At 38.0% G+C, this 14,724-nt stretch overlaps 1 protein-coding gene across 2 annotated transcripts in view; it reads left to right on the forward strand.

The window, feature by feature from the left end:
• Nucleotides 1-6,928, forward strand: part of ETNK1 (ethanolamine kinase 1) — a 29,244-nt gene extending 22,316 nt beyond the window's left edge. Inside the window, exons 8-9 of one of the 2 annotated variants that reach the window (XR_013773993.1) lie at nucleotides 179-5,238; nucleotides 5,441-6,928. Coding sequence is in view for 1 of the 2 variants with exons in the window: in XM_079303845.1 (XP_079159971.1) it covers nucleotides 179-251 (73 nt within the window). In the remaining variant the exon portion in view is untranslated. Of the gene's footprint in view, nucleotides 1-178 lie in introns of both variants that reach the window. The other variant, XM_079303845.1, reaches the window with a different exon arrangement.
• The last annotated feature ends 7,796 nt before the right edge of the window (nucleotides 6,929-14,724 follow it).

Raw genomic sequence — 14,724 nt, forward strand, 5'->3', positions numbered from 1 at the left:
GTAGCATCATAATATCATTGCTGTGTTCTTAATTGCTTCCTTTGGCAGCTGCTAAGAGTCAATTTTGGAAACAGGGTGCTGGGGTCAGTGCAATTTTGTCTAGTCCTACTTAGCATTGCTGTTGTCATGTGAAGAGTTAGCTGTTCCTAACCTGGAATGTCTCTCTCCCTTTGACCAGGTATGCAATTGTTCGGTTTAACCAGTATTTCAAAATGAAACTGGAGGTCATGATGTTAACTCTTCCTGAGTAATGAAGAGGAGGACTCTTACCAAGTGGATAAACAACCCCTGAATCTTTTCTGAGAACAGATACTGGAAAAAAAGCTAAACATTTGTTGAAGTGCTGTAATGCTCACTTGGTGGTTCTTGCTTTATAAATAATGCCTCTAGACTGTCCTTCAATGTTAAATTTATTATGAAGAACATATGTACTGCTGTTGATATAAAACAGATTAGTAACTTGCTAAATCTATAAAAAGTTGTAGAAATGGCAAATTAATCCTTTTTGTAATTTAACATATGTTGTATGTGAATTATTTATTTTACGTTTAACATGATTCCGTTGCTGCTTTCATCAGTTTTCGTTGAAGTTGGGTGCAGACAGTGAAGTTGTTCCAAAGGATTAATTTAACAACTTATTTTATTCAAGTTGCATTCACTTATGCTAAAGAAGACATGTCAGAGACAATTCTTCTTTTAGAGGCCTTTGAAGAAAAGGAGTGACAGTAGGCTTGTGAGATCTCTAGTGTGGTATAGCTAGGGAGAAGAGTATCCCTTTTTTTAAAGGTAGCTTTCCTTGTGATGGTACTTTTCTTTTGCACAAGAATCAAGCAGCTTGTTGAAATGGTAAACAACATTTTGATTTTTTTTTTTTTTTTCGTCTAGATTGAGCTGTAGAAATGTTCAGGTTCTGTGACCACAAGATTCTCTGAGGATATTGTGCCAATTGCTGGTGTTAGGTGGACAGCCTACCATCCCCAACTTCTGTGGGAAAGCTGCTTGTTTATCAAGTGTACTCTTAAAATCAAAAGACCGCTATTCCAAATCTTTCTTTTTGAAACGTGATTCTAGATTTGAATACTATTCTGGTGTCTATGTCTGTTGTGCTCCAGTGACAGAATGGACTGTTGGACTGGAGATAGGAGAGCAGAGATCCTGTTGCACTGGGGAGCAAAACAGGTTTATAGTTCCTGTATTGATGACAACTTTCTTCATTGTCATCTTCTAACCTTGGACTCTTAAGACTTAAATGCCTGGTCCTGTATTTGAGCAGATTCTGTTATGTCTGGTGGTTCTTTTTTTTCCTGTCAGCAAATTGCTTTTTAAAGCCTCCAGTTTGAAGGACAGTATGGAAAAGTGTATGTTTTGAGCAATGAGGCTTTGGTATCATCACACACTTCTTATTTCTTAAAGCTGTTACACTGAGAATGGTCTGGATTACAAAATGTTAACTGGACATGTTTACCTAATGGTACAATACAAAAGTTACTGTGGAAAAGATGTTTTAAGTCTGAAAAGGAGGGTTAGATTGGAGGGTAGGAGATGGGAAGGAACTCATAGCAGAAGACTCAAGCCCAACAGTGCAGTTTGGAGCTAGACAGGATGAACTTGACTGATGATACTCTGAAAAACTTTGCACTTTGGTCACATAAGTGCCCACATGTACAAAGTCTGTGCATGTGCATGAGCACATGCAAACCCAAACTTATATGAGGAGTCTGTTGTACAGACTCCAGCAAAGATATTTATTCAAATGGCTTTATGGCACATGGGAGTGTGTGTATGTGTGTATAGTATGTACACAAGTACATACATATGTGCTTTACAAAAGCTTTGGAGTGATTCAGGACTAAGAAAATTCATGTGAATGACAAATCTTCACCAATAAAGACCATTTCCAATGGTATCCTGTTGTTTTACAAAAGCATGGTTTAGGATTTGTTTTTCCTCTTGTTTATATTAATCTCTGAATGTTTCAATTTTATTTTTATTCAGTCAAAACCTTTAAAATCCTTATACAAATGGTGAGACTGGGATTTTTTTTGTAACTTGAAATGAGGTAACCATTTTCCTTAGCTGGAGGCTACTATACTGGACAAACTCTGTTTGATTTGAAACAAATAGCTAAAATAGACATTTATAATTAACTTTGTAGCAGTTATCAAGGATGTTGCTAGAGCTCATGAAGGCGCTGAAGACATTAATCTTCTGTACTTTCTCCCTATGGATTTATTGATATTTGATGAATGCTGTCCTGTGTTTCCTTTAAGTTCAGCAAGATGTCCTTGGAGCTAAGATTGCTAAAGATTTTTGAACTCTTTGTTACTATTTTCATCCAAAGAGTGACATTATTTCTGACAGCATTGCTTTGTACTTACAAAACATTTTGAAAGAAGGCTGTGAAGTTCATTTGGTTTTGGGAAATCCAACACTTGACAGATCCTAAGCTTCCCATTGGCTGGCAAAACACATTCCATTTTCAGGTACCAGTACTACTTAGGTTTGGAGTTACTGTAATTTTTGTCAGTAGTATTTTTGTTTGTATAGCTCAAGTAGCAATAACTACAGGAGTGGAAGTTTGCTTCTGCGGAACCAAAGCTTTTCCTGAGTGCAGCTCAGTCTCATTCTTGTGGAGTGAATCCTGTAAAAGCACTTTGAAGCAGGTAGCAAACAGTCCAAGCTTTTCCTGAGCCACTTTGAAGGAGCACAAGGACTGTCACAGGTTACAGTGGTTGACTTTGCAGTACTGGTCAAGGCTTTAAGTTTGCACATTGGAATTCACTTCAGCCACTTCAAAACTGCTCTGCATCAGCTTTCTCTCAAGAGAAATGCCGGCTAAATCCATTTGTGATCATCTCTAAGGAAGTACTGTAGAACATCTCCCAAAATGAAATGCCAGTTACCCTGAACCTTGTTCCACATCTGTTTGAGCCAGTAGCACTTGGGTATCCTTGTTTCCTGAGGAATATCTACAGATGCATTAAGTTGGAGGCAGTAAGTTGCATTGCAGATGATAAGGTAGCTTGAAACTGTGAATGCAGGACATTCTGAATGTAAGTTAAGTACTAGAGAACATGTACTTGTTTCACTTAAATTATTTTGGTCTCTGTAATAGCAACATGAAGATATTTGAAGTAGGACAAAAAAGTGACTGAGCTCTAGAAACATCCTGTAGTAGTTTTGACTGTGACTTGCCAAGAAGATACTCTGTTGCCTTTGTTAAGCTAAGGGCATGAATGCCAAAATTATTAATTCTTGCTGTAGTTAAAGCTATATTGTAAATATGTAGAGGATTATTAATCTGGGCATTCTTGCAGAAATAGCATCAAGTCAATAGACTGTAGTGGCCTGGTTGCTTTTGTAAAGCAGAATAGTGTGATTATTTCCCCCCCCCCCCTCATTTCTGCAGTCAGATCTGGCTAATCCAGTTCTAATTTGTTAGGTTGCTGAAGCACTGAAGATTTCTGAATGGTCATCAGTCTCCTGTCACATAATTTTAAATACCTTTATTGACACTTGTTGATTTGCTTTTTAAAAGAATGTACGAAATTTGCATTAACCAGGTCTGACTGTACATGTATATATAACAGTGTAAATAACCATTTGTAAATTAGTGTGAATTGTACTCTACCTTGCATTTATAGACTTGTGTATTGCATTGTATTCTCTCCTATTTTATAGAAATCTTGATGTAAAGAAGAAATTTAACTCTGTGTGTGGACTCCTTTTGTTAAATTGATTTATAAAGGAGCATAGTACTTCCATGTTAAGATACCCATTTATAGCCTTGGGCACCCAGTGTCTTTTTTCTCCCATTAGTTTTCGAAATCTTGCTCTTGGGAATGATTATGGGAATAAAGAGATTTATACAGGATTTAGATTAAGAAAAAATCAGTTCTCATAATAGGGTAAACTATGTGTCAGAGGTATATGCAATACCAGTGGGATAGGAAAAGGTATTAAGATTGTTAATTTAAACTTCCAAAAATTTCCTATACATTATTGAATGCCGTTGACTTCTAAGCCAAGGGTGTTGGATTGAAGCACTCCTGAAGTGTGTGCTCCCTTGGGGACACTGATTGAGCTAGCTGTGATAGGAGTCTCTCAAATGCTCTTGGTGAATATAGCCTTCTAATAGGATTAGTTGCTAACTTGTAAGTGCTTATACTGAATGCCCAAATCACTCATATGGTTCTGTCAATTAGTTTACCTCAACACAAGAACTATTGATACCCCTTTAGAGTATTTAAAACTTATAGCTGAGATATTTTCCTTATGTGTGATTCCCTCCCTCTCCTTGTGCCCACATCCCTACTTCTTTTAGGATAAACACGAATCTAAAATCTTCCTTTCCATACTTGGTTTATCATTATTTCCTTTTGGATTAAAATTATATTCTGCTTTGTGACTACATGACTACTCTTTTTTTTTTTTTGTATAAAAAGTCCCTTTCTGAAGAGGCCTGTAATTTAACCTTGGAAACAGAGACATAATGAAGGTTAGTTTTTTCCCTGATTGTATTTCCTCACTGTTGCTTTTCATTGTCTGTTATGAACTCCATAGTGTCCTTCAAGCTGTTAGCTTATTCTTCTCACTGGTGTATTTAATACCTCAGCTGGAAAATTCTGGTTTGCAAATCTTGTTCTCCATCTGACAAATTGATCTTGATGCAGTTTGTACAACCTCTCAGCCTTACCTGTGGTGACACTTGAGGTTACAAATATCATGGGAAGTGAGTTTATCCAAGAAGTACTAGTCAAGAGGAGGGATGGGCTTGGTAAATGTAAGTAAAAGGAAATCACTCACTTGGTAGCTCAGGTTTTTGCTGAGCAAGGTATTGAATATGCTTGTTGACTCAGTTTGTTTCAGAATGAAGTTCAGATTTTTTCTTTTAAAGCTTTCAGTAGGTAACAGAAGCTCACAAGTACTCTTTTGTTATTCAGACCAAAAGAAATCTTAAAATTGGGTAACTTTTTGACTAAATAAAACTTTGTTCTAAACTGCAGTGACACTATTATCTGTTCTTTGGGGTAGTCCTTCCTGTAGTTAACAGAGCAGGTTGACCATGTCTCACATGTCTGTTGTAGGTGGTTGTGTGTTCCTTGTTTTCATGGGTTTTGTTCTTTGTTGTGTTCTAATACTGCTGCACTTGGCAGCTATCTACTGTCATCTTCCACACCAGGGAGGTTGTAATTATGGTAGTGGAGCAGAAAGCATTTTTTTCAGCCCTTAAGGGAAGTGCAAAGCTGATATAGACCAGTTTTGCAGATGATTTTTCCTCCCTCTTTGTGGCTTTGAGGGGCAAACTGATTATTTTCAATAGCTGTGAAAGGTTGGAAAAACCAAAACCTTCGAGCTTGTGCAAGGTAGATGTTCTGTTAGCCAAACACAGGATCTTTAGGAAAGGGGCTCTGAACAGTGAAAAATCATGCCATTCCAGGTGGAATGTGTTGGATTTCTCCAGACTTTGTGGCTTATTTTCCTTCCCGCTGAAGGTTTCTCTGTGTAATGTTTGCACAGGCTGGTTATAAGGAGGTGCTCCATCCAGGTGAAGTGCTGAGTCACAGGAAAAGGCATTGTTTGATTTTTTTTTTCTTTTAAAGTGACACATTTAGTCTGATCTGTAGAGACTGTGTAACTAGGAAACCTGTCAACCTGGGGAGAGAGGGAAGAGACTGATAAATAATTTATAAAAAAGGAAGCACCTTTGTAGCTGATTAGTTTGCAATACATTGTATTTTGGGCTTTTCTGAGTACTTAATAGTGTGGATGGTGGTCTGCATTGAATTCATCCATAAAGGGTTTTATTACTGTTGGGAAATGTCAGAAAACTGACTGGGATGGCTCTGAAGACCACTGGGATCTTAGATGGCCAGATGTCACCAGATGACCACATTTTTGGTTCAAGGTTTCGCACTCTGTTTCTGCAGCCTTCAAAAGTTGCCAAGCTGCTATCACAGTTTCCCTGTCATGTGAAATTTAATTCACGGACTTGCCAAATATCTTTGATTTGATGTTGATAGAGAGATGACACTGGGAAACTTCATGGAAATGAAATAAAAAGGAAAGTAAAACAAGTTACTTTGAAATCTAATAAGCAAACTTTGACATTAAATGTTGAAATAACTTCAGGTCCTGCACCAGCCTATTTTTGTGGCATTACAACTGTATTTTTCTTCTATTAAGTGGTTTTGGTTTTTTTCCCACGTAGAGACCCATGCAAAATGCAAGATGAAAGAGACCTTGGAAGAGAAACATGAAAAATATAATACAAAATACAGCATGAACTGGAGAAAAAGTATACATTTCTAAGTTTTTGGTCGTAATAGTTCTTAAGTGTTTTCAGAAAAGTCTTCAGTTTCTGTGTGTGACGGAGTCGTTTGGGTTTTTTTGTAGCAAGTTTCCATTTACCATTTTGTATCACAGTGTGGTAGTCAATGCTGCTGCTTTGTACACAAGTGCTTCGAATAGTCTCAGCACAGAGAATGTATCCAATCTTTCTAAGGTTGGATAGAGCCATTGGTTCTAAGCCTCTTCACCAAAACCTTTTGAACACTTGCAGTCACAGGGCCACAGCGTATTAGGAATATATTCCATTTTGTGTCATTTTCTTTTTTACTGCAGATTTTTCAGTGTTCTTTTGCACACAAGTCCACTTGTGTCCTGTGAGTAAATTAAGCTCAGTTTATAAAAGAGCCTTTGTCATCTTCTAGCACTGTCATCTCCCAAAAGAGTCCCCATGCCTCTTGTATGTTGTGGTGTTTAGGTGCATCATTTATTCATTAGAGTGAATTGTTTTAAGCTAAATGTGATTGAAACTATTCTAAGGCCTTCTACCACTGATTAAATGAAGTAATGTACCTTTCAAAGGGATTTATATTGTGTAAATAATTTCAAACTGCAACAATAAACTTGGTTTCTAATGGCACTGTTAGTACATATTGTGATGACTTTGTTTTCCCCAGGTTTGAAAACTCTCAATACAGAATAGTCAAGACTTCTTATTCACTTGTGTCCGAATGCATACCTCTCCATGGATTGACAATGCAGCTGAAAAGAAGTATTTTGAGCCAGAATTTGGCTTGCACAAAGTGAACTGTTAACAGTTTTGCATATTAAATAGGCTTTGGTCATTGTCTGCTGAAATTTAGTGTGGGAGACGGGAATTAGATAGAACATGGCTGTCAGGAGGGATCACTGTCATTGAGGAAAAGGAGGAAAGCATGCAAAGTTAGGGCTGTACTGAAGTTTAATTTATGCCTCATAAGTGCTATTTTAACTCTGGGGGACCATTTTATAGGCTGATCCATGATGCTGAAAACAAGCTCTGCATCCAGTGCCAGTGGCACAGGGTTGGATGCTTGGGATCAACTGGAATGTGTTCAAGGCCAGATTGAATGGGGCTCTGAGCAGCCTGGGGCAGTAGAAAGTGTCCCAGCCCATGGAATGGAGTTGGAACTGGATGGCCTTTTAGGATTACTTCAAACCATTCTATGATTTAAAATTATTAGGAAACACTCAGACTATGACTGGGCTTCTGGGGTTACTGTATTGCTGCTTAGAGTCAAGAGATGGTTTTTCTCTGGCATCCACTGCTCAAATCCTCAAAGTTCCATAGAGAGGGCTAATCTGTGGCTAATCATTGTTCACTGTTGTAGTTCAGGGGACAGGAGATCTGTGCTGATGAATCAGTCCAAAGTAACTGCAATCTTTCTTTTCTTTCCTAAGTAAAAATCCTTCATTCACAGTTTGACCAGAATATTCAGAGTAACCTCTGACTGATACAGAAGTTGTCCATGGGAATCAGTGAGGTTTTTAAGGCCACCTCAGAAAATATGGTCCTGAATAGTTTGTTAGCTCTTCTGTGGATGAAGAACAAAGTACAGACATAAAATAGGAGGGGAAACAATGGCATGTGTAGTGGACTCCAGTGCCTAACATATTTAAATGTCAACTAAATAAAGTTGTGCACTCCCAGGAGTCTTCCTGAGTGAATTCAAAATAGCACATTTAGCCTTAATAACAATACAAAGCTGATTTAGGTTATTAAGGGTATATCTAGGATTATAGGTTAATATATTTAACATATATAGATACAATAATTATATCTATAAATGTTTTCTTCCCATTTCTTGTTAATATTCTCTACAACCAATCAGCAGTTTACTCTCATCCTGGTCTCTTGCTGTGCTATTTAGAATAAAGTTGCTCATCTGGTTTTTAGATTTTTAGGAGTGTAAAAGGATCAATATATAAAATCGTTGAAGTAATAGTACTTGCTAGAGAGGCTGAAGGTGATGTCATGAAACTATTTTCTGGCTTGACCAGGTGTTCTGCTAATTAATGGGGGTGATTTAAAGAACACAGATGCCAATGGAAAGAGTGGTCTTATTTTACTATGAATGTAAAGACAACACAGAAGTAAAATGATAGATCCTATAAATCCTATAAATTGTTTGCTTTAGCAACAATTAAGCAAGGTAATGCACCTAATCAGTAGTATTAGAGAGAGAGGGTAGTGGTTGAGAAAGATAGATACATCACCAATTGCCTAAATACCTTACCAGCATCCAGAGTCTGCAGTCACTGGAGAGCCCTGTTTCATAGTGAGGACCTGGAGAACCCTTCCCAGCAATTGGGAAAATCCTACACAGTCTATCCACCCATAGGGGAGGTCTCCAAATTCACCCTGAAAGTGGATCCAGCTTTTATAAGCCCCAGTCACCAAGTCAAAGTGGCTTGATTATATTTTTAGCACAGAAACTCTTGGATTTGATGGCATGCTTCCTGACCAGCAGGGGCCAGGGCTTGGCCAGAGACCAGATCTCGAATGGGAGGATTTCCCTTAAAATACCTTACAAACAACTCTCTGTTCGTGTCAGTTGGAAAAGTTTTTTAAAATGCTGCATTTCTCACAGATAACTACGCAAGGTTATATAGCATAAGCATCTTGTAATCTATTTTTAGATTACATAATGGTATTAGTCACACAGTACCCAGGATTCATCTTGTAAATCGGCTCTGGCTGATGCCTGCTGCCCAGGAAAAGTTAGAAACACGGCTTTTATTTTTCATCCTTCCTTTCTGTGGATACCTTTTTTACCCTGTGCTCAAGGAAATAAAGCAGGACGGTAGACTCCAGCATTTACCCACAGGTGGCAATGGAGCTGCAGGCTGTGTCTCATTGTTGGAAAAGCTTTTTTAAGACAGTGCTTTTCTGTAGCACAGTGTGTCATGCATTGAGTTAAACAGGAAAAAGGATATTCTTTTATCTCTCAGTGAGTTGCAGCCAAGATCTGTAATTGCCTTGCTCTTAATGTTGCATAACTTAGCAAGACTCAAGCCAAGCATTAATGAATTTCATCAGAACTTCATTTTTTAATGAGCATCATTAATCATTAGTCACGCATGCTACAACCTACACTTTTCTAAAGTGGAGCTTTGCCAATCCTGTTGCACTATAAGAACAGCAGAACGTCCTCCCCAGGTTTTATCAGTGAAATGACAAGAAAAGACTGGAGACAGGGAGACACATAAAACTTTAAAATACTTAAGATACTCTCTAAAAGTTGGGCTGAAGCTTCAGCTTGTGAGTAGCTGCTGCTCCACTTTTCTCTGGGCTGTGGTGGCAATGTGAGAACTCTGAACTTGCTCTAAGCCCCAGTGTTGATCCAGCCTCTGCAGGTGGATTCACTGGGCTCCCTTGGGTCATTACAAAATTCAATAAAGCTTTGAAGGTAAAACTTGAAAATAAGTTTGGAAAATTGATGTCTGGACATCTACTGCCTGGTCTTTACTCTTTTGGATTGTGCAACAGGTTGTGCTTAAAAGCTGCAGAAGGAACAGAGGGTTCCTGCCTGTCCCAGCACACTTGTCCAGATTTAGCAATTCCAGTAACAAGTAAGTGGCAGAGTTTTATCTGCACCAAAATGTCTCGGAGCTCCTTCATGGTTCTTCTGCATAAGACAGAGCTAACTTAATTCACCCACCTCTGCAAGTTAACTTGTCAAGCAGGTGCAGAGTGGTAGAACTATGCAGGAAATAAAAGCTTTTCCTTTGTGTGTGTCCTACTGATGCATGGTGACTCACAACTCCTTCCTGGCAACCACGAACAGGACAAGAGCAAGTGGCCTCAAGCTGCACCAGGACAGGTTCAGGTTGGACATCAGGAATAATTTCTTCACTAACAGGTGTGTCCTTGGCATGGGCTGCCAAGGGAAGTAGTGGAGTCATCATCCCTGGAAGTGCTCAAGAAATTACTCTGCATGGCATTTATGGTTTAGTTGAGAAGGTGGTGCTCTGTCAAAAGTTGGACTCCATGATCTTGGAAGCTTTTTCCCACCTTAATAGTCCTGAGATTCTAAGTCTGACCCAAAAGGTGCAGTCTCTCACTGTGACTGGTGACTAGAAGCAAGATTTCAGAAACCGATTAAACCAAAGGAAACTAATGAAATATTGTCTAATAATTCTGCATAAGGAAAAATCATTTTCTCTATCTTATCTGCTAGACCAAGAAAATGGTTTGTTCTGATCTTGGCCTATCTGAATGCTAATGGTTGTGGTTAAAACAGAGGAGTTGTATGAGGTAGTGTTGTATAGGGAGAAGAGTAAAATGATGGAATCAGAATCACTGAGATTGGAAAAGACTTCCAAGATCATTGAATCCGAAATTTTACTAAACACCACCTTGTCAACTAAAGTAGAGCACTGGGTGCCAAGTCACTTCTTAATATATCACAGATGACAATAATAACAGTATCAAGGGATATTGAAATATGGGATCTTCATTTTGCAGGGATCCAAAAGAAAAATTTGTCTCACTTCTGGGAAGAGGAGCTAGCACTACAGATGAGAATGACAAAGAAAGAATTAAGGGACAGGTAATGGAAAAAAGGGATTAATGAAAAGGTGCACTGACACAGGAGACAGTAGAGGGTTTAAAAACAGGGGCATGAACTAAAAGGGAGCACCCAAGGTGATGGGGAAGAGATAATGAATAAAGTGGCAAGATTAAATCAGAGGTTTGCTGCAAATGATTAATTGGACTTTGAGAAAAAAATGGGAGATACAATCCTGTTTAACAACTATAACACAAAAAATAAATACAATGAAAACCTATCTATAAATATAGGCTGAAAATACCAGAAGATGATACAACAATTTTATCACTTTATCAGTTATTAGACTTAGTTGTTGACAATGTTCTAGTGAAAACCTCAGTCCTAACCCGTAGCAATTGGGAACCAAGAGACACAGATCTTCTTGCTGGTTCAAAGAAGATAGTTTATTGTAGCAAACCAAAAGCATGAGGCAAGCACATGCCAACTCTACAACCTGTTCTCTAGTTAGAAGACCTGCTTTTTACCTCACTGTCAGCTGAGCCTTTCCCAGAGTGCTTTCTGTTGAGCTAGAGTGAACAGGATTTCTTGTCACACACTAACCAGTATCCATCATGAGTGCATTAAATGAAGTAAAAGAAGCCAGCTGGCTGGAAAATTTCCTTGCCATAGGAAATTATTTGAAATTACAAAATATTATCCCACTGTCACATTGTCCTGCAAAGAAACACATGGCATGCAATTAATTAATTTCTTGATATAATTCAGTATTTTATTTAAATATATAATATTCAAGTAATGGATGGCAGATAAATACAGAGTAGAAGGACAAGCATCATCTATGTTACAAATGAGCTGATATGCTCATTTACTTTGTGTGTAAGTACACACACAGAGGGAGAAAGTCTTCCGCCTAAGGACTTCACAATGGATATAAAGGTAGAAGATCAGATTCCCATAGAAATATAAATCGCAAACCTATTTCTCCACAATTAGTTTTGTATCATGATCAGGAATTAAATGCTGATATTACATTGATCAAGGAAACAGTGCTTGCTGAGAGTGAAATGTTCTGTTTGCTGAAAACATCCTGAGATCCTGAGGAGGCACCAAGGAAGCTTTGAATTAGGAAAGAAATCAGGTATCCCTCTTGCATCTGTGTGAGTGTCCCTGCCACTAGGGCAGTGATTCTAGATCAGCTCTCTTTTTCTATTCCTAAAATAAAGCTTAAAAGTTCAGTCTCATTAGATTTAGTACCAAAATTTCAAGTTAGAAATAATTTTGTGAAACCATGTCCAGGTTGTTTTTAATCCAAGCATCCACTTTCAACAACTGTTGACAGTGTTGATAACAAATTCCTGATTTTTGGCATAATTCAATTCAGTTAAAAAATCTTGGCTATCTTCAGATTACTCACCATATGCAAATAATTGATGTGTAGACTCCCATAGATTATACATACAGTGGATATTTTAAAAGCACTAATTCTGTCCTTTTCTCTAACTCAGGTTAGATAATTTTTCCTCTTCTTCTCCTGGGCTGAACCAAAATAACTTGTGCCTTCAGTAAAGTTTTGATTTAAAGACATTCTGAAATGATGAGCTTACCTTGTTGATAATTACCATGTTTCTACAGTCAGTCAGACTCATCAGTAAAAGAAGCTGCTTCATTTTTCCCCTGAACTTGTCTGCTTTAAACTCCTTTCTAAAAATCTGTCCCTAAAAACACCCCACTAACCTTTTATCCTCATTTTGCTCATCACTTTTCAGTCTTTGATGGGTAAAATAACAAAGGGCACTAACTTGACTTATCCTTTCCTCAGTGTATTTTTCCACTCTCACAATTTCTGTTGTTGGTATCAGAGCAGGACACCACCTTCCTCCATTGGTCTCCTCCCAGCATTTCATTTACTGCTCAGTTATTTATCCATTAAAACCCCTTGGTCCTCTCCTGACAAGGCAGAGTTGTTTGTGAGGGCAATATCTGAATATTCCTGACTTAAACCAGCTGACATTTCAGTTACAGAGCTCCCAAAGTGATCCCCATCACACTGTGATGGCCCTGGTCACTCTGCTAAACTCCTTAGCACCAAGAAATTTTTCAGAAATGTTTTTATATTTATTTCAGGATCACAGATCAGAATATTAAATTACACTCTTCAATGAACAAATCCTTTTCATCATGTAGTCGACTCACAGTAATAATTCACCACTGACAACTATTTTTTGAGATCTGTGAGTTAGCCAGCTTTTAATTAAAGCTCAGGGAAACTATTCTTCTGTAAAAAAGAATTCTGTTTGTCGAAATCCAAATGTTTTGCAAGAATGTGTCAATTTCAACAAATATTTTTAACAAGAAGTCAAAACATTTCATTTTTACTTTCTTGATTTATTTTAATAATATCAAAACATTTTTTGATATAAAATGAAATTGTTTTGATTTTAACATGTTTTCATTTCTTTTCTATCTTCAAGTATCTTTAACATGTTTCATATTAAATGCAATCACTAACACATCATATCTAACATAAGAGAAGCTCAAATGAGATGGATAAACATTATACAAATGGATTATTGGAAATATGTTCCCTGTTCTAAATTAAGCCGAAAGCAAATTTTAATCCATTACTGGTTTTTGAAGTCACAAGATTTTGTTCTGATTTCAAAACCTTTTCAGCTCCTCTCCACTGCCTTGAATTTTCTGCAAGGTGAGTTTGCAATCTTGATCTCTGTAAATGATAAGCAGCAACAATGGTTTAGTTACAATAATAACATTACTCCATCTACTAAAGTGAGCTGATGTTGTGACTTTGTAATAATAACTATTTTATAGTTTTGGTTGTTCTTTTTCTGAAGTTTTAGCAATTCTAGTTGTGTTCTTACAGTTCTTCCTCTTGAAGGGTCATGGTTTTAGAGGTTGAAGCAGTAGCCTCATGTTACAGACACTACAGACCAGGTGTTGCAAAATTAGGTCCATTACAGTGAAACACCTGGAGTAGTAAAACCCTGGAGCTCTCTCCCAAATTTTCTGGCAAACACATGAACAATGTGCAGCAGAGGCTCCAGCTGTGCCACTCACCACTTCCCATCAATAGGAGCCTTCCAAGCAAAGGTTGTTAGGAGACTCCCGGTGTTGATGCAGGCCTGGGCAGGAGAAGTCTGACCATCAAAAGTCAAATTTTGAGTGCATTTCATTTTCAGCCAGAGCATTTCTTGACCCAGCTTATGGTGTGGCCAAGGGACCCAACAAACTGGAAGCCATGGTGCGAGGCTGGGATCCAAAACTGAGACCAAGGCTTGGCTCTCGGGCAGCAGTCTCTGGCTGATTTGGGCTGTAACTTGGATGGTGGCTGCTGTGCTGCTTCCTGGCCACCAAAATATGAAACACTGCAGTGTGGCAAAGTCAGGTATCCTCTGATGAGTAGCTGGGTAATAAGAGAAAGACTTGTCCAAAAATTATTTTTCCAAGTTGTCCATGGCCAAAATGGAAGAGGAAAAGAAAAAAGAGACAATAAATTGAATCAAGAATGAGGAATGGAGTTCAAAATAGGCTTGTAAATGGAAGGAATAACAGTAAAGAAATTAAACATGGCGGTATGAAAGAAAATAGATGGAAAAAGAGTCATACATGAAGCCAAAGATAAAGTTCCAGTATTCTTCTTTGCAGATAATTAATTTGAGACTTATCTTTCAAGAAGAAATCTGCAATGTACTAATCATCAGGTGTGTTTACGTGTGCACAGATACAGGCTTTGGGAAAGTTCTTCTGTGATGTGGACCATGATAAAGTTGTCATGCTCCCATTCTCTCCATCTGTCAGATCTTCTATGGTGTATCTCCTCTTTGAGCACTACAAAATGGACCTGATCTGAATAAAATTGGTAGAA

This window comes from Erithacus rubecula, assembly GCF_903797595.1.
Source record: "Erithacus rubecula genome assembly, chromosome: 4".
NCBI lineage: Eukaryota > Metazoa > Chordata > Aves > Passeriformes > Muscicapidae > Erithacus > Erithacus rubecula.